General features: G+C 43.9%; 1 protein-coding gene across 4 annotated transcripts in view; it reads left to right on the plus strand.

The window, feature by feature from the left end:
• The window catches only part of HIPK2 (homeodomain interacting protein kinase 2), a 126,605-nt gene that overhangs the window by 85,658 nt on the left and 18,631 nt on the right, over positions 1 to 22,316 (plus strand). For 2 of the 4 annotated variants that reach the window (XM_012649772.1, XM_012649774.1), the window contains exons 9-11: positions 6,345 to 6,487; positions 9,620 to 9,799; positions 13,603 to 13,884. In XM_012649772.1, the coding sequence (XP_012505226.1) occupies positions 6,345 to 6,487; positions 9,620 to 9,799; positions 13,603 to 13,884 (605 nt within the window). The remainder of the gene's footprint in view (positions 1 to 6,344; positions 6,488 to 9,619; positions 9,800 to 13,602; positions 13,885 to 22,316) is intronic. The other 2 variants (XM_012649773.1, XM_012649775.1) reach the window with 1 other exon arrangement.

The raw sequence follows: 22,316 nt of genomic DNA on the forward strand, positions 1-22,316 counted from the left end.
TTAATAGATTTTGTAATGCTGAACTATCCTTGTATTTATAAGATAAACTTCATTTGATCATGTTGTTCTTGATGTGGTATGCTTTTTAATACTGACTTCCATTTGTAAATACTGTAGTTAGTATTTTTGCATCTATGTTCATAAGTGAAAAATGGCATATAATTTCCTTTTCTTATAGAATCCTTATGTTAATTGAGTACAAGGTTATACCAGTCTCATAAAATATGTTGAGTATTATTAATTTTTCTGCTTTCTGAAATAGCTTGTTTGAGATGGATATTAACCATTCTTTGTCTTTTTGTGCTTACGTCCAAAATGACACTGTGCAAGTGACCACTAACACCAGGAACTGGTGGCACACAAAGTTTTGTCTTGTTGAAAGTTTGTAAACAGAGAACCGTCTATGTTTAAAACAGGCCTTCTGTTCTTTCCTCTCTCACCAGTCCTTGTAGCTTCCTTTTGTTTGCATAGTTTAGTAGCGGGGAGTTTAGAAAAGGCCAAGGTAGATCAAAAGAAAGAACTAAAGCTCAGCCCAGGGGCAAAGAAGCCTGGTCATACTTTATCCGAGTGGCAAAAATCCACACCAGCCTCCCATTGCTCCTCCTTTGTGAGCCAAAATCTATAGAATTCACATGTACTTTAAAAGTTAATTACAGACCCTTTTTTGTGTGTGTGTTTGCACACTTAACCCTAGTAAGCCCGGAACCATCTCTGAAAGAAATAATAATTAGCATCTCTTATTAGCTAAAATGGACATTCTTCATTGGTGAGTTTGGTAGAACCAGCAGGCCCAGTGCTCTGGATCTTTTAGTCCTTTAATCACAGCAGGGAAGAGCTTTACCTCTTACTTACTTGAAAAAGAGTCCCTAGAGTGTTGTTAATCTCCAAGTAGATTTAACCTAAAGCTGTAATTGGGAAAGTGAACAAAAAATTTATGTACAGGCATTTTAACTGCTACAGTGTTTAGAACAGGGAACTGCTGGAAGCAATTTGAATGTTCATCAGTAGGGGATTTGCTAAATAAATTGATGCACGTATAAAATGGAACACCATGTAGCCACTAAAAAGGACATGGTAGAACTATGTGTCTTGATATGCAAAGATATCTAAGATACATTAAGTGAAAAAAATCCTGCCCTGTCTGGTCTCATGTTGGGTCTTTTTGTTTGTTAGTTGCTGTTTCTTTTTCTCTCTGCTTGTCACTTCATCCATGCCAATGTTAGCCTGTTGAGATGTGGCTCTCTCCTGCATATTTTTAAATGATCCTTTCAAAGGACAAAAATAAGTTAACTTATAAAACTAGTGTGGTGCCTATAAAAAAGCAATAATTAAACATTAAAACTGAAGCCTTCATTTTTCTATGGGTAAATTTCTAGATATCAGGCAGAGGCATTCCAAATACTATTATTTGCTTTAATGTCTCCAAAAAGCTGGCATGGTTCTTTTTATCTAAATATTTTATATCTGTTCAAGGATTTTATTTGTGAATGTTTAGAGATGGAGTCTTTGAATCCACTCCTCATGTTGACTTCTCTGCCCCTTCCCTCCCCACTCCTGGCAGTATCACGTGTCCCTTGCAGGGAACCCAGGCTCTGTGGACACCCAGAGGATGTGTGCATGGCAGGAGGGGGTGGTAATCATACCTTCTTGTGTCAGTGACATGGGAGTGATCTTTATGAATCACCTTACAAAGAAACCTTTTTGGTACTGCCTAAAAGGAGCTGTCACCTCCATCCTTCCAAGCCTCAAGCCACAGCTAGCATCTTGGCCACCAACAGAGACTGAATGGGCAGGTAAAGGTGGAGAGATGGGAAGTACAGTTCTTGATAGAGCCAGTACTGAATTTATCTCGCAGGTCAAATGGCAGGATCCAAAACTCTCTTTGACTAGCAAGACTGGATCAGAAATTCAGATATGCCCTGTCCTTGTAGATGCCATCCTTCCATGAAGTTTTTTGCATGCTTCTATGCAGTCGAATCATATCATCTGAACCCCCTTTAATTTTTCTCTAAGGACAAACTGTTGGCTTGAACTCTTTAAACTGTCCAAAACACAAAACTTCAGTGTTTCTCACTCACGGCCTCCTGTGATAACATTTTCTGCAACCAGTTTTTCCAATCATTGTCCTGCTGTCTGCTTCTGTCTTGCTTGGCACCTGATATTGAATTAGGAAGACTTGTTCATGCCATCTTTATGGAGTTACTTCCAACGCCTGATCCCGAATAGGGACCATCATTTTCGAGTATTATCTCCACAAGGAGAGGTAGTATACTGGCTGAGAGCCTGGTCTCTAATTGCATTGCCCATGTTCAGATGCCAGCCCCTCTGGCTGTATACTTTGGGGAAGTTATTTTTGAAATTTAAATTTAATTCTTTTTCAAAGTAATACATATGCATAATTTTTTAAAGTTAAATGATATTGTAAACTTTTAAGAAAATAGTTGTCCTCTACACCCTCTCCTTAATTTATACTCCCCCAAAACAATAATTTTTAACTTCACTGTTTAATCTGTTATTTAACTCCATGTTTCTAAGTAACATCCGTAGACTGCTTTTTATTGGTCTTTCCAATTTAGGTATTATCAACTGACTGCCTGTTACGAAAGATGAAGATCTAGTTCTCTAACCCACTCCTAACCCCATAACACACAAACGCAGATGCTCCTTCGCGTTCTCGCACTCACTCGCTCTTCCTTTCTCCCATTCTTCCCAAAGAATTTTCATTCAACTACCTTGTAATAGTTATATAATTATCACCAATATTGCATGACATTCTCAGCTGAGCCTCATACTGTACTGTGATTGTGATTCCTTTCTTATACAACTTTTTGTTTTTCCTGGAGTTAGTGACGGTCTCATTTTTTCATTGGGATCGTTTTCTATATATCTCATCATACAGCCCCAAACCCTTTCAGAGCCATAAACGGTTTGTATGTTTGATATGTTGATGTGTTTGAGAATATTGAGTTCAGTATGTTATTTTTTTCTCTCTCTCTGAAAGCTTTGAAGACTTTCTCCTAAGTTGGATGTGGTGGTGTACACCTGTAGTCGCAGCTGCTCAGGAGGCTGAGGCAGGAGGATCACTTGAGCCCAGGATTTCTAGGCTACAGTGAGTTACGATTAATAGCACCACTGCATTCCAGCCTGGGTGAAAAAGTGAGACCCTGTCTCTTAAAAAGAAAAAACTTTGTCTTCAGTGGTCTCAGATTTCATGACTACGTGCTTCTTTCTTATGGGTCTTTTTTCTTACATTGTCCTCTGAACACCCTATTCGCCTATATTTATTGAGACAGGGTCTCCCTCTGTTACCTGGGCTAGAGTGCAGTGGCGTCATCACAGCTCACTGCAACCTCAAACTCCTGGGCTCAAGTGACCCTCTTGCCTTAGCCTGCCGAGTAGCTGGGAATGCAGGTGCATGCCACCACGCCCAGCTAATTTTTTTTTTCTTTTGTAGAGGCAGGGTCTCGAACTCCTGGCCTCAAGCAATCCTCCCGCCTTGTCCACCAGTGCTAGGATTACAGACATGAGCCACCGTGCCCAGACCTATTTGCCCTTTTAATCTAGAAATTTGTTTTCCTTTGATAATTTCTTCCCCTCCATTTTCTCTGTTGCTCCTTTGTAGAATTCTTATTGAGAGTTGGCACTTCTAAATTGATCTTCCAATTTTCTTGTCTTTTTTTCCTCTATTTTCTCTGTATCTCTGTGCTTTGAGAGATTTCTTCAACTTTTAAACCTTCTTTTGAATTGTTCATTTCTGTTGGCATAGTTGTCATTTCCAAGAGTTTGTTCTTGTTCTGTGAATATAGATATTGATATATAGATATATATTTCTATATATGATCTTCATGAATATATAATTTTTAACTGTGAAGACATTAATTATAGATTTTTGGAAATTTTCTTCTGATTCCCACATTGCTTTTATTTCCTGTGAATTTCTTTTGTTTGTTTGTTTTCTCTTTCATATTAGAAGCTTCCTTTAATGCCTGGTGATCCCTTCCTGTTCATTCATATTTAAGACTAAAGCACTGAAAAACTAATTGGAAAGCCGAGGGTGGGGGAGGGACTACTGAATGTGGGCTTCTCTATAGGCTGATAAGAGGCAAGCCCAGCATCTTCACTGGCAGAGCCCCTGGTCCTTAAGTTACATATCTGTGGTTCTTTTCTCTTGGACCAGTTTCCCTAGAGAGAATCCTCCAGCCTCCTGCTTTGGGGGAGGTATGAACTTGCACACCAGGGATCTGGGAACCGAGGCATTTAATATGCAGACTTGACCTTAGATTCCTTCAGTCCACTAACTCACTTAGTAATTGTCCATCAGTTTTTCAGCTTCTAAAATTTTGTTAATTGTTATTGTGTCTCCCCTACTCTCTTTGACCTTATAAATCTATATTTTTTATTCCTTCACTATCATAAATGTATACATTTAATTTACCATATTTCTGGGCAAGTTATTTAACCTCTCTGTGTCTTAGTTTATTCATCTGAGAAACGGAAGGAAACAGTAGTCCCCACCTCACAGGATTGGTGTTAAGAGGAAGTCCATATATGATTTAGCTCTGTGCTTGGCACACAGTACACATCAAGAAATGTTAGCTCCATTCTTAGTAGTAGTAATAAATTATAAAAATGTCTGATGAAATGTCTCCAATGGGCTGAGCATAGCAATCTGTGGAAGCAGTCAAAAAACAACCTTCTTACCCCATTTCTTTGAGGTAAAATGTTAATATCCATTTCAGGGAAATAGGGAAAAAAACGATGACCTTAGCTTGCTATCAAGATTTATTTTTTTAAAATGACATTAGTCAAAACTTGTGCTTTCCATGAGATCTGAAATGAGTTCCAGATGACTAAGTCAGTAGAAATCTTATTGCAAATGAAATTGTTATTCGTTGAATATTTTTAATTTGTAACTGTTTTAATCAATTAAATTATTTTTCTGTTTACTGTGAATTAAGTAAACCTGAAATGCAATCAACTGTAGTTAATAGCCTTGGTTGGGTTGCTTCTTTCATTTTATCAACAGATATTTATTAAGCACTCATAATATCATGTGTGGTCTCTGAGCTTTCTGCCCATAGCAAAACAGATCAAAAAGTAAACAGGCAATATCAAAGAAGTACAAGAGATCTCACTGGGCCTCATTTGCAACAAGAAAATGATAGAACAGGTGAACTGTCCACTCAGATCTAAAATGTGGTTATATCATTTTTATAAGCACTAGTGTTTGTTAAACCTTGACTCAAATTTGTAATCCATTTCCAGAAGTGCTTGCTTGTGCATATGAGTCAAAGTATACGTATTATACACGTGCACAGTTTGCGGAGCACCGATTAGATAAATTACCCAATGTTAGTCATGTCCAGCCCAATAGAGAGAAATATAACTAAGATATCAAATCTTTAAATCCTTGTCCTCACCAAGGGTATTTTATAGTGATGGTCCTTTAGGTGTCCAACTTTGGACAGTTATATTCAGCCTGAATCATTTAATGACCAAAGGCAGGAGGGACAGTGATTGAGGATAGAAAGAGCCTAAAACACAATACCAGCAAACCAGTAAGTCTACCAAGGAGGAGTCACAAAAGTTCATTTTAGATTTCTTAGAAAAATCTTAATATTATAAAGACTCAAGTTTAATATTATAAAGATTCAAGCAGTGACTTCCTATCTATCTCTAGTTTTTGCTTTGAGGGGTTGAAGTAATTCTCAAGTAAGCGGAACTTCATACTTGCTCTCAGATATCGGTTCCAGATATTTGGTGATCTCAGAATTATGTAAACTTAGATTCAGAAGATAACACAAGTTGGAACTCTAGATTCTAATTGATAAACAAAAGATAGAATACTAAATAAAGGAATACCAGGTAGAAAGTTTCTTGAGGGCAAGGAGTCGCCCGCATCTGGCCCAACTCAACTACTCCCAATCCTCTGTGTGACAGAACAAGTCAACAGGTGAACTGGAAACTTTGAGCATTGCCCATTCCAGCAAATGTATAAATAAATCATTCTTCAACGTGAATGAATCCCTTTCATATAACTCTGTGCCCCTGTACTTAATCATCTTCTGTTTAGTTTATATTTGTTTTTTTTTTGTTTTTTAATTTTTTTAAAAAGCCCAACCTGGTCGCCCACAAGATGGAGCCGGGGTGGGCCTGGGGAGCGCAGACTGTATTTGTTAATTTTCTCTCCCCTTAGCTTAGTTTTTGAGACCAGAGACCAGGTCTCCACTTTCATACCCATCACAACGTCTAACACAACCCTGGGCACAGATGAGTGCCGGATTCATGCAGATCAATTATGTAATTAACAAACATGGTCATTGCAAACATCCTCTGCTCTCCAGCAGGCCTGGCCGAGTGGGACCCAGCAGATCCTGCTTCCCCCAGCATGGCAGCAGCTGACTGGAGTGGCCACCCACACGTCAGTGCAGCATGCCACTGTGATTCCCGAGACCATGGCGGGCACCCAGCAGTTGGCTGACTGGAGGTGAGTAGGCAACACTTTGAGGGTGAGTGGGCACATCTGGGATCAGAGGCATGTCCACCACTGATGCAGAGAGCTGCCAGACTGGCCTGCAGCTGAATTCCCTGGTTTGTAGAGAGCCTTTTAAAGCTTTTTAAAATATTACGTGGGCTGAGCACAGTGGTTCACGCCTGTAATCCCAGCACTTTGGGAGGCCAAGGCAGAAGGATTGCTTGAGGCCAGGAGTTGGAGACCAGCTTGGGCAACATTGCAAGACCTTGACTCTAAAAAAAATTAAAAAATTAACCAGCTGTGGTAATGTGCACATGTAGTCCCAGCTACTCAGGAGGTTGAGGCAAGAGGATCACTGGAGCCCAGGAGTTCGGGATTGCAGTGAGCTATGATCATGCCACTGCAATCTAGCCTGGGTAACAGAGTGAGACCTCATCTCTTAAAAAAAAAAAATATCTATACACACACACACACACACACATATATACACACACATATGTATATATATTATGTGGACTATGACTAAGGTGTAACAAGAGGTTATTTTTAAATAGTGTACCAGGTTACAAGAAAATAAGCTTCATTAATTTATGTTCAGTTGTCGTTTTTCCACCCCAAATTCAGTTACATCGTTTAATCACCCGTGTGATTCACCAGACTTGGTTCTGGATGATTTTGGTTGTTTCTCTGAATTAAATTCCTCTCTCAGAAAATAAAGATTTGTCACCAGTAAAAGAATATAGAAGAGAGTCCCTGAAGCCCTAATTAATTCTAGGGTGTTCTCAAGGTGTTTTGAGGCATGGTCACACTGCAGTCTATCTGACCTCCCAGGGGGAGGCTTGACAGAAGGGGGTTGATTTGGAAGGGTGGATTCTGGCCTGTTTGTTGAATGTGCATCCTCAGTTAATAGTCATATCTTCCAGATCAGAGCCCACGTCCCCTGGACCCCAGAGGCATCCAGCTGCCCATGGGCCAGCATACTGTACCCCCTGCACCTGTTTCCAGAACGCCACCCCATCTACCTGACTTCCTCACAGACACGCTGCTCTGTTCTTTTTATAGCCACTCCCCACTTTTCCTTGTACCTCCCCCCAGCACCACCACAATGCCTCTCTTCACCAGTGCAGAGCCAGATGGCAACTCCCCAAGTCGTCCCCAACTCCCCATGGCCCTTTTGGGCTGTGTCTCACTCAGCACAAACATCAGGGCAGGTCACTCTCTTCCACCCTCGACAGCCTCCATACCACCCAGGGAGCCCCCCACGATGTTCTAACCCAAAAGGCTAGTGTGAATTAAGAACTCCTTGAAAAAGATAGAAAGGTAGAGATAAAAGCCTTACTGCAGCTCCCTCCACTCCTCCATTTAGTTTTCTGCCTAGGACAAAGAAGACAGTACAGGGGCTCTTCCCCATGGTCCACTGGCAACAGCCCCCCTGCCCGCTGACCCCCATTCATTGGAGACACTTTCAAACCAGGAAGAAGTGGGTTTGATTCTGGCTCTGTACGACCTGGGACAAATTAACCTTTATGCGCCTCCGTTTCTGCTTTAATAAAGTGGTGATCATAAACTTACCTCATAGAATTATTGGGACATTTAAATTAAGATAAGATACAGTGCACTAGGCCTGTACTTAATGTGCACCATAGCAGCGCCTGGTACACGACAGGCAATGAATAAACCTGTCGTCTTCCCTTCCCCCAATCACACGGACTCGCCTTTCCTCCTCCCACTCGTTAGGAACAGCACCCAGGTGGAAAGTCGTCTGACCGTTGCTTTTTTTCTCACTCCTTTTTCTCCTAAAAGACCATAACGCATACATATGCCTTTTTTTCCTTTGTCTTGTAGTGCATATATTTTCAGAAATATTCATGCACTCATTCACGCATATTTTCTCATTCCTCCTCCCTCCTTCCTTCCTCTACATCTCTTACTTAGACACTGCAGAAAACATCTAAAGCCAACACACTTTCTTCCCAATCTCTCTCCATTTCATGGTGGGCCAAAGAATATCCATCATCGTGGCTAATAAACAAAAGAGAAGTACCAGTGCTGGGCCTGTATCAAAGGGAGAAGAATGCCACATGTCTCCAGGAGAGATAGCTACAACAAAATAAAGAAGCCATAACATCAGTTTCTAAAGTCTGTGCAAATGCCCAAAAGACTCTATCAAGATCTTTACAAAAGTGTTGATCTATTTCTTTTTTTCCTATTCATCCTTTTCCCCATGTTGCAGAGATAGAACCTTATAATTTTTAAAAATTCAAATGAATTCCCCTTTAGCTTTTAATTGTGTTATGTGTTAAATGGGCTCTTATGGGCAAATCTTTGAATTAATCACCACTTTTAACATTTCTGTGGGAAAACAAGGCTTTGAGCTTCATACAATCCAGATTATAAGAATTTTGAAACATAACCCATTTTTAGGATGAGGGCTGCCAGTATTTCTGTGATGACTGTTATTAATTTTGATTTAATACCAAACTCTACACATGTCTAGTCAACCTTCAGTTAATCTAATTGTTCATTCAGGAAGCGTGTAATTAATTGATCAGCTGTTACATGCCTGAGCATTGTTCTAGCCACTGAGGGAATTCAAAAGAACATTAACACTTCCTAACGCGAGAAACATATGGCTCCCAGTCTTGAAAGTTTGTTTTTCACATAAAGTACAATTTCCTCATTAATAAAATAATATTACTAACATCCCCTGCCTCCCTCACAGAGTAGAATGAACTAACCCATTGAAGGCACTTTGTAAATTCTAAGATAAAATACACATATTATTCTTCAAGCCTAGACACCTGCTCAGGGACTTTAAAAGTTGGTGAGAATATTTATGTCCTGTCCCCAGAACTTAAAAACTCTGAGCCTGCACACTTGGCGTTCTTCCACGTGAACGTCCTCTTTCTCACTCGCCAGCTGGTCGTGTTCTTCCCACTGTGTGAGAACAGCACCTTGACTTTCCCGCACCCAGGAAACCCGCTGCTGAGCTCGCTGGGCCAGGCTCATCTCTTTAGCAACCTCACAGTGTAGTGAGATAATCAACTGCAGCCAGCTTTTAACTGGGGAGAAAACTCGATCTTACAGAGGGGCTCTTCTCTCATAAGATCACTAAGGTCCCTTGTCTTCCTGGCTCCTTTTCAGGAACACGCATGCTCACGGCAGCCATTACAATCCCATCATGCAGCAGCCTGCACTATTGACCGGTCATGTGACCCTTCCTGCAGCCCAGCCCTTAAACGTGGGTGTGGCCCATGTGATGCGGCAGCAGCCAACCAGCACCACCTCCTCCCGGAAGAGTAAGCAGCACCAGTCATCTGTGAGGTAGGTGGTGAGAGCCAACCTGGAGGAGAAACCCCAGGAGGTCCGAATGCTACAGAAAGAAATGCCTTTTAGATTTAAAGAGTATCGCCAGATGTTCTGGATCGCTGGCATGGAACAGGCAGCAATTCCTGTTCCTGCAGTAGCTAGCGGAACATCCTACACCACGTGGTGGCCCCAGGGTTTGCAGAAAGCACTCACTCTGGGCCCTGTACGAGTGCAGACCCTGCCTCTTGCCTCACCCTAGACCCAGCACCCTAAGTGCGGGGGCCTGGAATCACTGTGTGTTTGATGCCTTGAGAGCTTCAGCCCTTTTTGTTAAAGAAAAAATTAAAAAATTATTCCATGATGCTTGTTAAACCATGATAAGGAAGGCTTGATTCAGCATCATCATATTAGGTATAGGGACAGCTGCGGAGGGTCTTGCAGTGGGTGAGAGAGATCAGGCTCAACTCCATAGGGCATGGGCAGGTGGGAATGAATGGACAGCCAAGGAGCAGTGTGAGGTCAGTGGATGGAAAATTACTCAGAGGAAACATCAGGGTGAGGGAGATTCTGGCTAAACCAACATAACAGGATTCTTGCTGAAGACAACAGGGGTGGCAAGACATCAGCTGCGGGGTGGTGGAGGGTGAGGAACCTGATCAGACAGATATCGAGGGTGATCAGATATCAAGGGGGGGGGGTTCATGCTAAACTGACTTGGCAGAGTTCTTTGCCAAAGCTGGATTTTTGCAACAGAGTAACAGATGGCCTAGGAGAAGGTTCAGAAGCCTGACTAAAGTTTGGCAGAGCAAAGAATCTTTGTCACTTTCTCCTTGTCTAGAGAACACTCAACCTCACCTCTGAGGTTTCATTTTGGAAACTATTTACCATGATAATTAAAAGAAAAACTAAAGAAATGTGCTTCCTTTGAAATCTAAGGCAAAAAATTTAACTCATTTAGCACCTTGCTTAAATATAAGCAATAACTTTGCTTATTCCCAGACACTAACCAGCAGAATATTCATATTCCTATTCCCTTTCAATCCAATCTCTCCTCAACGAACTCTTAAAAAATCAAGATTGACAAAAGGCTACATGCCGTATAATTCCATTTATATGGCATTTTGGAAAAGGCAAAACAAAGAGACAGAGATCAGATCAGGGTTGCTGGAGACCAGTAGGAGAAGAGAGGATTGACTGGAAGCAGCTGAGGGAACTTTTCAGATGATGCAATGCTTCTAAGTCTGGGTTGTGGTAGGGGGTTATGACTGCACATTTGCCAAAACTCACCAAACACTAAAAGGGGGAATTTTACTGTATGTCAATTATACCTCAATGAACCTAACTCTTTAAAAAAAAAATCCATTTCCAAACCAAAAAAATAGAGATTGTGCGGCTACAGAATTGCTCCTTCATTTCTTCCTAATGGCACTGATTTGGAGGTATAATACTTAATTGCTTATTTGGGGTAAGTTAATCAAGAGAAGTCCAGTGTACGGAATGTCTGGTGAATTTTGCTTTTCTACTTCCTCGTATGACCAGATGTCAGAAGTTAGGCCTGCTTTTTTTCATTCTCATTTAAAAATTAGTTCAAGAGCTGACTTTCCGCAAGTTGTCATCCTTCTTCAAGATTCCTTATTTGGGTATTTCTGACAACTGAGAGAAATTTGTATTAGATCATTGGCAGCCCTCCAGAATGCTCTTGTTTGGCAGCCTCGTGACAACATGCCCATGTCATTGTTAAATTTGCAGCAACAAAGCGCACTGTCTCGATCCTCATGGGCCGTCATGCCGAGCCAGGCAGGCGGTCACACAGAACACTGGCCTGACCCAGGACTTCATCTCATGGTTCACCTTGGCTGATTAGGGGTGATATGAACCCTTAGGCTCCCAACCTGTTTGCAAGTCCCTCTTTTTTGTCTACTCACCACCCAGCTGGCCTCATGAAGGCTTATTGCCAGTGCATTTTAAGAGCAATATAATTATAGTGAGAGTTATGTATTTGCCTATTTTTAAGACCAACGCCTTAAGCAAAACAGTCTGAAAGACCAGAAGTGTCTCCCTTGTCACTGACGTGGCCAGGCATACTTTTCTTTAACAATGCCAAGTTGAGATATTATAACTGCTGGTAGTGAAAACATACTCTCAAAATTGTAACATAATAGCAATAACAAATACATAGGTTTATGATAAGTACAAACAATGGAACAATCTTACCAGTGAAACGTATTACCAGCCCCCAAAAAGGAGCCAGCATTGACACCAGCTAGATAGAAAAATAAATCCGCCTTTATTGAATTATTTTTATTTTACTGCCATCCCTTTAGCTAGAAGGTGCTAAAATCTCTAAAGACATATAAAAGTCTAAGTTTTATTTTGCATTGGCTTTAGTCTCTCACTGTATGGATACTACAGGTTGAGCATCCTTAATCCAAATATCTGAAATCTCAAATATTCCAAAATTCAAAACTTTTTGAATACTTACATGATGCCGTAACTAGAAAACGCCACACCTGATCTCACGTGACAGGTCACAGTCAAAATTTTTTTCATTCAGTGATTCACTAGAAGAGAAAAAAAAAAACACTTTGTTTCATGCACAAAATTATTTAAAATATTATATAAAATTGTCTTCAGGCTATGTGTATAAAGTGTATATGAAACAAATGAATTGTGTGTTTAGAGTTGGGTCCCATCCCCAAGATGTCTCATGCATATGCAAATATTCCAAAATTTGAAAAAATCCAAAATCCAAAACACTTCTGTTCCCAAACATTTTGGATAAGGGATTCTCAACCTCTACCTGGGTTTGATGGGAAGGGAAGAAGGTATTTTTTCCCTAAAGTTACCAGAAATCTCATTGGCTAATTTAATTAGGAATTTCAAGTTGATCAAAATCAAGATTAAAAGATCTCTCTTTAAGCATCCTTTTTCTTCTTGCACTTTTCCCAATTTTTATTACAATTCAAACAGACTAGTGAGCCTCCCATGAGGCTCAGGGGTCAAAATCCAGAAAAATTATTCTTGGGTGTTTTTTGTTTTTTTTTTTTTAATTATACACACACAAATACTTGAATGGTTATGTCCTTTTTCCAGAGGAAGAAGGAAGGAAAGCTGAACCATTGTTCATCAAAGTTATATGAGGCTCAGGGGTCAAAATCCAGAAAAATTATTCTTGGGTGTTTTTTGTTTTTTTTTTTTTAATTATACATACACAAATACTTGAATGGTTATGTCCTTTTTCCAGAGGAAGAAGGAAGGAAAGCTGAACCATTGTTCATCAAAGTTATATCCTTTACATCTGAAACTCTTAAGAAATAAATGTTTTAATTTAATAAACAGTAGAACAGCCATCAGCAAGGAATCCCAAGCTTCATTTGGTAAATACCACTTCTTTCACTGCCCCCCAAAACAAGACTTAAGTACATTTAGGGGGACAAGAAGGGAGAGCTCAAAGTAGGACCTTGAACCTGAGGACACTAGGGCTGCATGGCGCAGACACAGCTGAGTCCTGGCCGTTGCATCTGGCCCTATAAGACCCATGCACCACTTGGGCACAGCCCATTCCCTGCAGCCCTGGCTGCACCCTTTGTCCCTCAGGAGCTGGCACAGAGCCAAACCAGAGCCCCGAGGAGGCCAGGCTGCGCTCCCCAGCTGTGTAGTAACTAACTGAAAGATCCCTAGAGACAGCCACTTTCCCCGTTACAGATTGAGATTGACTGGCCTTTGGCAAAGCTTGTGTTTCTAGGCTGTTGGGCTCCTTGGAAGGCGTCACTGGGCCTGACGGTCCTCTGTAAGGCTGCGTGGTTGTGTTGTTACAGAAACGTCTCCACCTGTGAGGTGTCCTCCTCTCAGGCCATCAGCTCCCCGCAGCGATCCAAACGCGTCAAGGAGAACACACCTCCCCGCTGTGCCGTGGTGCACAGCAGCCCGGCCAGTGGCACCGCTGCCACATGCGGATGGGGCGACGTGGCCTCCAGCACCACCAGGGAGCGGCAGCGGCAGACAATTGTCATTCCCGACACCCCCAGCCCTACGGTCAGCGTCATCACCATCAGTAGTGACACGGACGAGGAGGAGGAACAGAAACACGCCCCCACCAGGTGAGGCAATGCCACCTTAGGCTTCCAGGAAGGAGCCAAAAGGGCTTGTGTTGTGTGTGGATTTTCCATCGTCAAACGTGATGACCCCTCTCTTCTGACCCCTAAGTTTTGTTTTTGCCATGTCCTGGAGTCCTAAAGTTGTTTCAAGAGATGTCAAACAGATTTTTCATAATTGTTCAAAACCAAAGTGATTTTGAATCACTTTGGTCTTAAAAAATAGTTATAGGCCTTATATATTTGGGGAACTTGAGCCCATAAAAATCAGGCATGCAATGCCAGTGTATTTCTACTCCTATAAGCTTAAAAATCTCTGCCTCGGGCTATTGAATTTATTCCCAGTCTCTCAAGATATTTCTCTAACATCGCCTTGGCTCACTCAGAATTTGAAGTAATTGTCCAATTAATCAGAAATTTCCCTGTGTCTGATTAACCCAATCTTTCAAAACTGCCAGTTGGCTCTTCACCCAGAGAGCATTACTGTTTATTCCAAAGTAGTAATAATTCATTTTACTCTTTGTGTGCTTCCTGGGGAAAAGAAAGAAATATTTATTATATTTGCAAGACTGTTAACCCTGGCACCAGAGCCTTTTTCTACGCTTCCCAGCCAGATTTCAACAAAACGGGGTTTTCACTTGGGCTACTCAGCTCAGGTGGCACAGCCTGACGAACCCCTCCGGAACAGTCAGTCCCCTGGCCAGCTGCACCTCCAGGGCCCTTGGGACCTCATAGAACCCAAAGTCTTACCACCCCAGCCTGCTGGCTCCTTTGTGTTGGGACCAAGAGCCAGGGAAGGGGTCCTGGCATTCCCAAGCCCAGCGCTGCCAGCCAGCACGCAACCTGCGCCGGGGGGTGAGGGTCAGCATCCACAACGAGGCACGAATTACTAAGTCCTGATTGGATACAATGTAACTAATTAGTAATCACAAATCCTTTTGATTAGATAATAAATTCTCACACTTGAAATCATTACAAAACGTACAGGTAGCTTGATTACAACATTCTCACTCTAGCTCTTCCTGCCTGGGGCGTCCGCTTCCCAACTTTACAAGTCCAGTGGTTTGCGTTTTCCCAGGATAGGACCAGTGTATGTCTCATTCAAGTATCCTCTCTTCCCATCGGATGGCTCAGCCCGATCTTCAGTGGATTTCGGAGAACATCATAGTGGAGCTCCTCTGGTTGTAGCAGGTGCCAGGTCCCAGAGGGGACGCGGGGTCGCAGAGTCCAGGTGTAGCACTTCACACGTTTGCAGGCTGGCGTTGTTTTATTCCCCATCTGCCTATTCAAGGACTGGCCTCAGTTTCCTTTCTGATGACAGCCCAAGTTGAGTCAATGGTCTGTCCTCCCCAATGGCTCATCCCCACCCCCACCCCCACCGACTGGCCTCAGTTTCCTTTCTGATGACAGCCCAAGTTGAGTCAATGGTCTGTCCTCCCCAATGGCTCATCCCCACCCCCACCCCCACCCCCACCCCCAGGAATACTGTGGGCCCAGTGTTCACTTGGCTCAGTGATTCCTTCACAAAGAGAAAGGCTCTTCCCAGCCCCAACGCAGAGCCTGGCCTGGAGCGGCCTGTCCACATGTTTGTAGCTGAACAACCTTGTACAGCTGTTGGCCACAACTGGAAAAGAGCAAAAGCCATTGAAAATCAACTAGGTTGGGACATCATGTTTGAAGTCTGAGACTTGAGTTGACACAGTCTCAACCTGTGGCTCAGGAGAGAACTGAGTGGTGTGTCTGAGGATGGGAGCATGAGAGCACCGTGTCCACCGGTCAGACAGCTGGCAGGGCTGAGAGCCGCAGCACACGGCTGCTCCACACAGTCCCAAAGGGCCCTGGGAAGAAAAGGAAGAACTGAGATGCTGGGCAGCTGGTGAGGACTGTGACGGAAACAACTCAAAGATCCCGGAAGAGGGCAGGTGCGCTGGTGAGGGGCAGCCACAGGCGGGCAGTGTGCCGCTGGGTACCACGGCGCCGTGCCAGGAAGAGTGGCGGGGACTGCCTGCCTGCCAGGGCCGCGAAATGTGCCAGAGACTGTAGGCCACAGGGGGGGAGCTGTGGATTGAGACCAGGGAGTAATCTGAAGGGTCTCAGCTGTCCACATTCGTGACAGGGAGCTCACAGAATAAGATACGATAATAATATTTTCTGGAGAAATCAAATGACTCTTGCCTTAGAAAATGTTTTAGGACCCAAGCAGATAAAGAAAGCATATTCTAGTCTAAGTAGGATAAAACAGAAACCAGTAGCTGCTTTATTTATAGAAAAACCACTGTGTAATTGTGATCACATTATTGTGGCTGCATTTTAGAAGGAGGAAAAAATGGAGAGAAATATTACTCGTTTTTGGAAATCAGAATTATCATAAAATTTAACACAGTAAATATTTATTGGCCCCACTAGTGTAGCATCTTATGCCGGGAACTGCAGGTGTTACATAAATAAGGCAGACAATCTCTGTCCTCATGAGGATCGCAGGGTGATAAGCAAAATGAAACACACACAAATCATTATAACGCAAACAGGTATCAGTTCCATACAAACCAGCAAAGTACTGTGGGAATTCCAAGGGAAAAGAGCTTGAGGAAATAGCAGGGGAGAGGGTACTTTTTAAGGTCAAAGGTCTGCTGGGCAGCTGTGGACAAACACAGAGCAGGCGAGATTGCAAATTCCAGCAAGGCGATTGATGGGGCAAAGAGGAGCAGGAGCTCAGTGGGGAAGCTTATCCAGCAGAAGGCAGAGGCAAATGGGAAAGGGATTTCAAGAGGGAGAGGGGGTTATTAAGGGTCTCCCCTTAGATGGGGGTGATCAGCTTTGTTGGGAGATAGAGGGGCTCAAGGGAAAGCATCAGTCCTGGAAAACAAGGATATGCACCCAAGTACAGCCAAACAGAGGGGCCCCATCGCCCCTCTCCAGGTGGAGAGCTCCCTCCTTCATCCTGATCATCCTGTTCCCAAACCTGATTTCTCCCAGCACGTTGATTCTGGTCTTCTGTGTTCACAACCTCATTTCTATTTGCTCCTCACCCCGGTTCTAGCATTTCTGATTCCCAGCCCTGTAACTTTGCCTGAAATGCTGGTTAATTCCCTTAATGTGGCTCAGCCTCAGCTCGGCTGCCAGAGTCAGGGGGCCGGTGATGCTCCCGGCAGCGGCAGCGCCTCTCCCCTCAAAGTGTCTTTTACAGCCAGTGTGAGACATACGGCGGTAAACCCGCCTTTTCAGATATAATTGATGATGTCACCAAATCTCCCGGACCAGATGATATTGCCTAGAATTTTTAAGAGAATGCCAAGGCAAAAATCATTATTTCTGACCCCAAATCTGTGGCACTGTTAGTTGCCAGAGCAGGCGGCTGGCCAGCAGCTCCCACCCGTAAGGAGAAATCAGCGCCTGGCAGAGGCAGGCTGAGAGCCTGAGCTGCAGAGGGGGTCGCGTAGGAAATGTTCACCGGGTGTCTTCACCTGCACTGTCTCCTTCGTCGTTCAGTGGGGTATACAGAGCCGGTGTCTCTAGTCCCGTTGAATAGATGAGGAAACCGAGGCCCAAGAAAGGTAAATATCTCACCAAATTGATGAGGGTTCTGAGCAGAATGGCAATTCAGCAGCCATGCCACTGAAGAAATGGCAAACTTAATTACTGGCTAAAGCAACTCAGTCATTAATTCAACAAATATAAATTCGGTTCTGCCTCCTGCGAGCACCACTATGCCCGTGTGGCACCCACTGTGTATAAGGCACCATGCCACGGCCGTAGGGTGCCCCCACTGGGAACCAGGCGTGCGTCAGGGTGCCAGAGCTGTGGCAGTGAGAAGGGCACAGTCAGCTCTTTTCATTCTCAGAGATTTTTTTACAAGTGGGGAGGCCGAGGAAGAGCTTGTGGACTCCTTTTTTTCAATGTACCACTGCTGGACCAGGGGACTCTTTGGTCATGGCTAAAGACAGAAAAGAAACTATACAACAAACATATTTTTCTGGGTACCCCAGGATTCAGTAGTAGAACTGGTCTCATTTTAAATATTCATAGATGATTCTGATTAGAGAAACATATAACCATCTACACATGCTTTTCTTCCCTGAATCTCCTCTGACAAAGCTCACAGGTACATGTCTCCTTATCCAGACCCCCTGCTAACCTTGCCTTGTCCCAGAACGATCTTGTAGAGGCAAGAACATAGAACCTTCCATCAGGAGAGTAATTTTTAAAGTGTGTAACCAAAGTGGCTCATTGCAGTTGATCAGCTAGAAATTACTTTGTGCAGTCTCCATTATTGATTGGTATGTTCATTCACTCCGTTGCCTGGATAATTCTGGTAGGTGCGTTGTTTTACTTGGGTCTCCCAGCACCGCTACGTTCTGCATTTCCCTTTGCGTGTGTAAGCAGCTGCTCAAAAACTATTTCAGCCAATGTACCAAAGAATGTAAACTTTAAGAAAACTGATTCCTAAATATCAGTATTTTAGATATAAAAACAGTTGCTTAAGTTACTCTTAACATGTTTATATAAAAAATATTCAACGCAAAATGTTCTCCTTTATACTAAGTTGAAGACATAAAGAAATCATTCTAGGTAAGGGTTGGTCAGGAAACTGATAAACTGCTGCTCAAAACACTTTGGCCTGAAAAATTAAGATCCTTTCCCAGAGGGGAGAAGCACACACACGTCTGTTATTGCCTGGGCAAAAACCCAAAGCAGAATGAGTTTCCATTTCCACCTGCAACCTGGCGGCGCTGCACTCCTGCTGCTCCTCGAGAGCTGCTTACAGCCAACATGGTGCCGCACGCACCGGGCGTGGGATTCGAGCTTGAGTGCGGAGCAGAGGAACCCAGACACACAGTGCCACTTGCTGCGACTTTGCTGTTTCTCGGTTTTACGTACAACACACCCCAACAGTGGAAAGCTACTTCAGTCATGTGACTCGTCTCGAGATGGAAGGATGTTTGTCCAGCCGACTTCACCGCACCCTCTTTACAGGGCTCCATTCAGGACGCTCCAGCAGGTTGAGCAGAGTGGCTTTCGGGCCGCATTTTGAAGAAGAGACACTCCATCCTACAGTCCCCAGCTGCGCGTCCTGGCACCTGAGCACATTACGGAGCAGTCGCTGTCGAGCTCCAACTTCCTGGTGGGGTCCTTGCCTTCAGAGGGAGAGGAGGGGAGGGCCCCAGGAAGGCTTGGGTACCACAGGGTAGCAGGTGCTCAATGGGTGGACCAAGGGGCTTGGGAAAGGCGGGTCAAGCTCCTGGGCCGATCAGGGAGAGAAAGGTTGGACCGCGGGAGAAGGGGCGAGGAACAAACCCCTCCCTCCGCCGCATCTCATGGGGCGAGGACTGGGGACTACTCATGGCTCTTTCCGGGCCCCCGTTTCTCATTTGTACGTGACTAGAAAGTGGTCGTGTAAAAAGTGACGCTCATGGTGATATATGTGTGTGTGTGTACACATACGCATAGATATAAATATGCAAATAATATAATTTGGATGGGATGTGTGTGCATATTAAAATGATTTTTTTCCTCACTAACGACTTTAAGTCGAGAGCGACAAGAAAGAGCACATTAGCTTGGAGGCATTGGCTCTTTCCTTCTCCTCACGGGAAGGGCTGGCAGCCCCGTGTTTCTGGTCTGGGGGGTGTGGGGACAGCACAGCAAGCAGCACAAGCCCCCAGAAGGTGGCCCAGCCTGCAGCCCTCATTTCCATCAGCCAGGAAGACTTCCATGAGAACCACCCGTGCCCCATGCTTAGAGAAGACCGCGGTCACCGAGGATGGCCCTGGAGGAACCAGGAGGGGGTGTCTGTTAGTTCACACCCACAGTGCTTGCTGGGTGCCTCGCTGTTGTGCAGCACAGTGACCAAGGGTGCGGGCTCTGGGTTCAAGCGCTGACTCTACGAGCCATGTGACCTTGGGCAAGCAAGTAACCCACGCTCTCCGTGTCTGAAGTTCGTTGTCTTTAAAATGCAAGGAGTCGTATTCTTTACCACATAGTCTTGCCGTGACGATCGAAGGAGCTAACATAGATAAAGCACTCTGAACAGTAGTCAGTTTGCATCCAATAAATGTTACCTGCATTTAGTAATTGGTGTCACAGAATAAAACATACAGCATTGATTATGAAATCAGAGGCCTAAAAGAAGTCATGGAAATTTCATTGGAGGAAATGAGTTTTGACTCTGGTCTTGAAGGACGAAATGGACTCAGATTAGCAAATATTTAGAAATCACAAGCACATGCCAGGCCAGTGTGGTGGCTCATGCCTGTCATCCCAGCACTTTGGGAGGCCCAGGTGGGAGGATCGCTTGAGGCCAGGAGCTGGAGACCAAAATTAAAAAAATTAGCTAGGTGTGGTGGCTCGCGCCTGTAGTTAGTCCCAGCTACTTGGGAGGCTGAGGCAAGAGGATCCCTTGAGCTTGAGAGTTTGGGTTGCAGTGAGCTATGATTGTGCCATTGCACTCTAGCCTGGGCGACAGCAAGATCCGTCTCTATTTAAGAAAAGAAACACATTCCAGACAGTACCCAGAGGGAAGGGGTCACAGGTTCATATCTGATCCTCCAGCAGTGTTTTCTCCACTGGGGCTGATTGCTTTACTTCTTAGCTCCTTATTTCTTTTTTTCATCATTTTTAAATGATGAAAATCGTCTATTGCCATGACAACACAATGCAATCGTGAACTCTGACTGCTTTGTTCCTTATTCAGAAGTGATGTTCGTTCCATCAAGGCCATTTCAGCAAATATTTCTCATTCTACTCCTGTCACTCGCACTTGCATTAACTCGTAACGGATTGATAAGCCGTCAATAACAATTAGACGCAATAGCGGAATGAATCCCAGTAGTATCGACACACATGGGCCTGAAGAATCCACAGTCGTCACCTCAAATGTGTGCTCGTTTTTAAAGTGACTCATTTAACAGCTTCCCATTAGTTCTGTAATCTGCATAGTGTATTCAGGTAGAGCACAGAGCTTTCTAACAATGGAAGAGATTAGAAACAACTATCAAATTAATTCATCTTTTCCAGACCTGTCACACACAAATCCAAAAAGGAAAGTGAATCAGCATTAATCAGTGAGTACGTATTTGCTCGCTAGGCGTAGGGGCTTCCCAGCGGCGGCAAAGAGACAGGCCCCGTGGAGAGTTTATAAAAGTTTTACCCCACACTCCATGGCGGATAATGAGATGCTATCTGCGGCAGAACACGTCTGTCTTGCGAGATGACCAGAGACGTATTCCTTAATCCTGTGAAGGGCAGGACAGCGCCGTCTCCCTGCATCTCTAGGACCTACATGGAGTCACGGCCTCTCAGCTCTGCCCGGGGGCCCTGGGAGAGTTTTGTGACAGGCAGGGGTGGGAGGGGTCCCTTTAGTAACTAACATCCTGTTACACAACAGACTGCACCAGGTCTCTCTCTTCCCCTTCCTCGCCCCCATCCAGCACGGAAACCAGCTTGTCTCCATCTCGTTAAGGCAGCTTGCTTCCTTGCTGTCCTCGTTCCTCAGCTTGCCACGTCCTCCTGCTCTCCGATTCCTTCTCCCCACTTTCTGGGCTTTTCCTGGAGCCCCACCATCTAGTTCTTGTGCTGGATCTCAGCGTCCCGCCCCTCCCCTCCCAGGCGTCGCTCCTGAGCCCTGCTGCTGCCACCGCAAAGCTCCAGAGTGCCCAGACTCTGGATCCCACGTGCTTTTTTGTTTCTGAATGAGCCTCTGGGCTTTTTTAAAATTGAGATATGATTCACATACTGTTGAATGTGTGCAATTGAGTGGTTTTTAGAATATTCTGTTGATTTTTTAGAATTATAGCAAAATATATATAACATTAAACTTGCCATTTCAGGCATTCTTAAATGTAGAATTCAGTCACGTTAATTATATTTCAAATGTTGTACAACCATCACCGTTATCTACTTTCAAAACTTTTCCATCACCCTAACCAAAAACTGTACCCACGAATCAGAAATGAATTCCCCATTCCTCCCTCCCCCTAGCCCCCGCCCCTGGTAACCTCTAATCTGTTTTCTGTCTAAATGAATTTGCTTATTCTAGATATTTCACACATGTGGAATCATACAGTATTTGTCCTTTTGTGTCTGGCTTATTTAATGTTTTCAAGGTTCATCCACGCTGTAGCCTGTGTCAGAGCTTCATTGGTGTTTATGACTGAACAGTATTCCATTGTATGGACGTACCACATTTCGTTTAGCCATTCATCTGTCGAGGGACACTCAGGTTGTTTCCACCTTTGCTTATTGTGAGTGATGCTGCAGCGAGCACACACGTATCTGTTTGAGTCCCTGCTGGCCTTTGAGTACATACTTGGGGACGGAATTGCAGGTCCTAGCTTTTTGAGGAATAAGCATATGGACTTTTTGCATTTAAACTGTCATAAGTGGGAAGTGTAGGCCTTTATTCATTAAAATTTATTTTATCTAAGTTAATGTGAAGAGGC

Source organism: Propithecus coquereli, unplaced genomic scaffold (assembly GCF_000956105.1).
Source record: "Propithecus coquereli isolate 6110/MARCELLA unplaced genomic scaffold, Pcoq_1.0 Scaffold302, whole genome shotgun sequence".
Taxonomy (NCBI): Eukaryota; Metazoa; Chordata; class Mammalia; order Primates; family Indriidae; genus Propithecus; species Propithecus coquereli.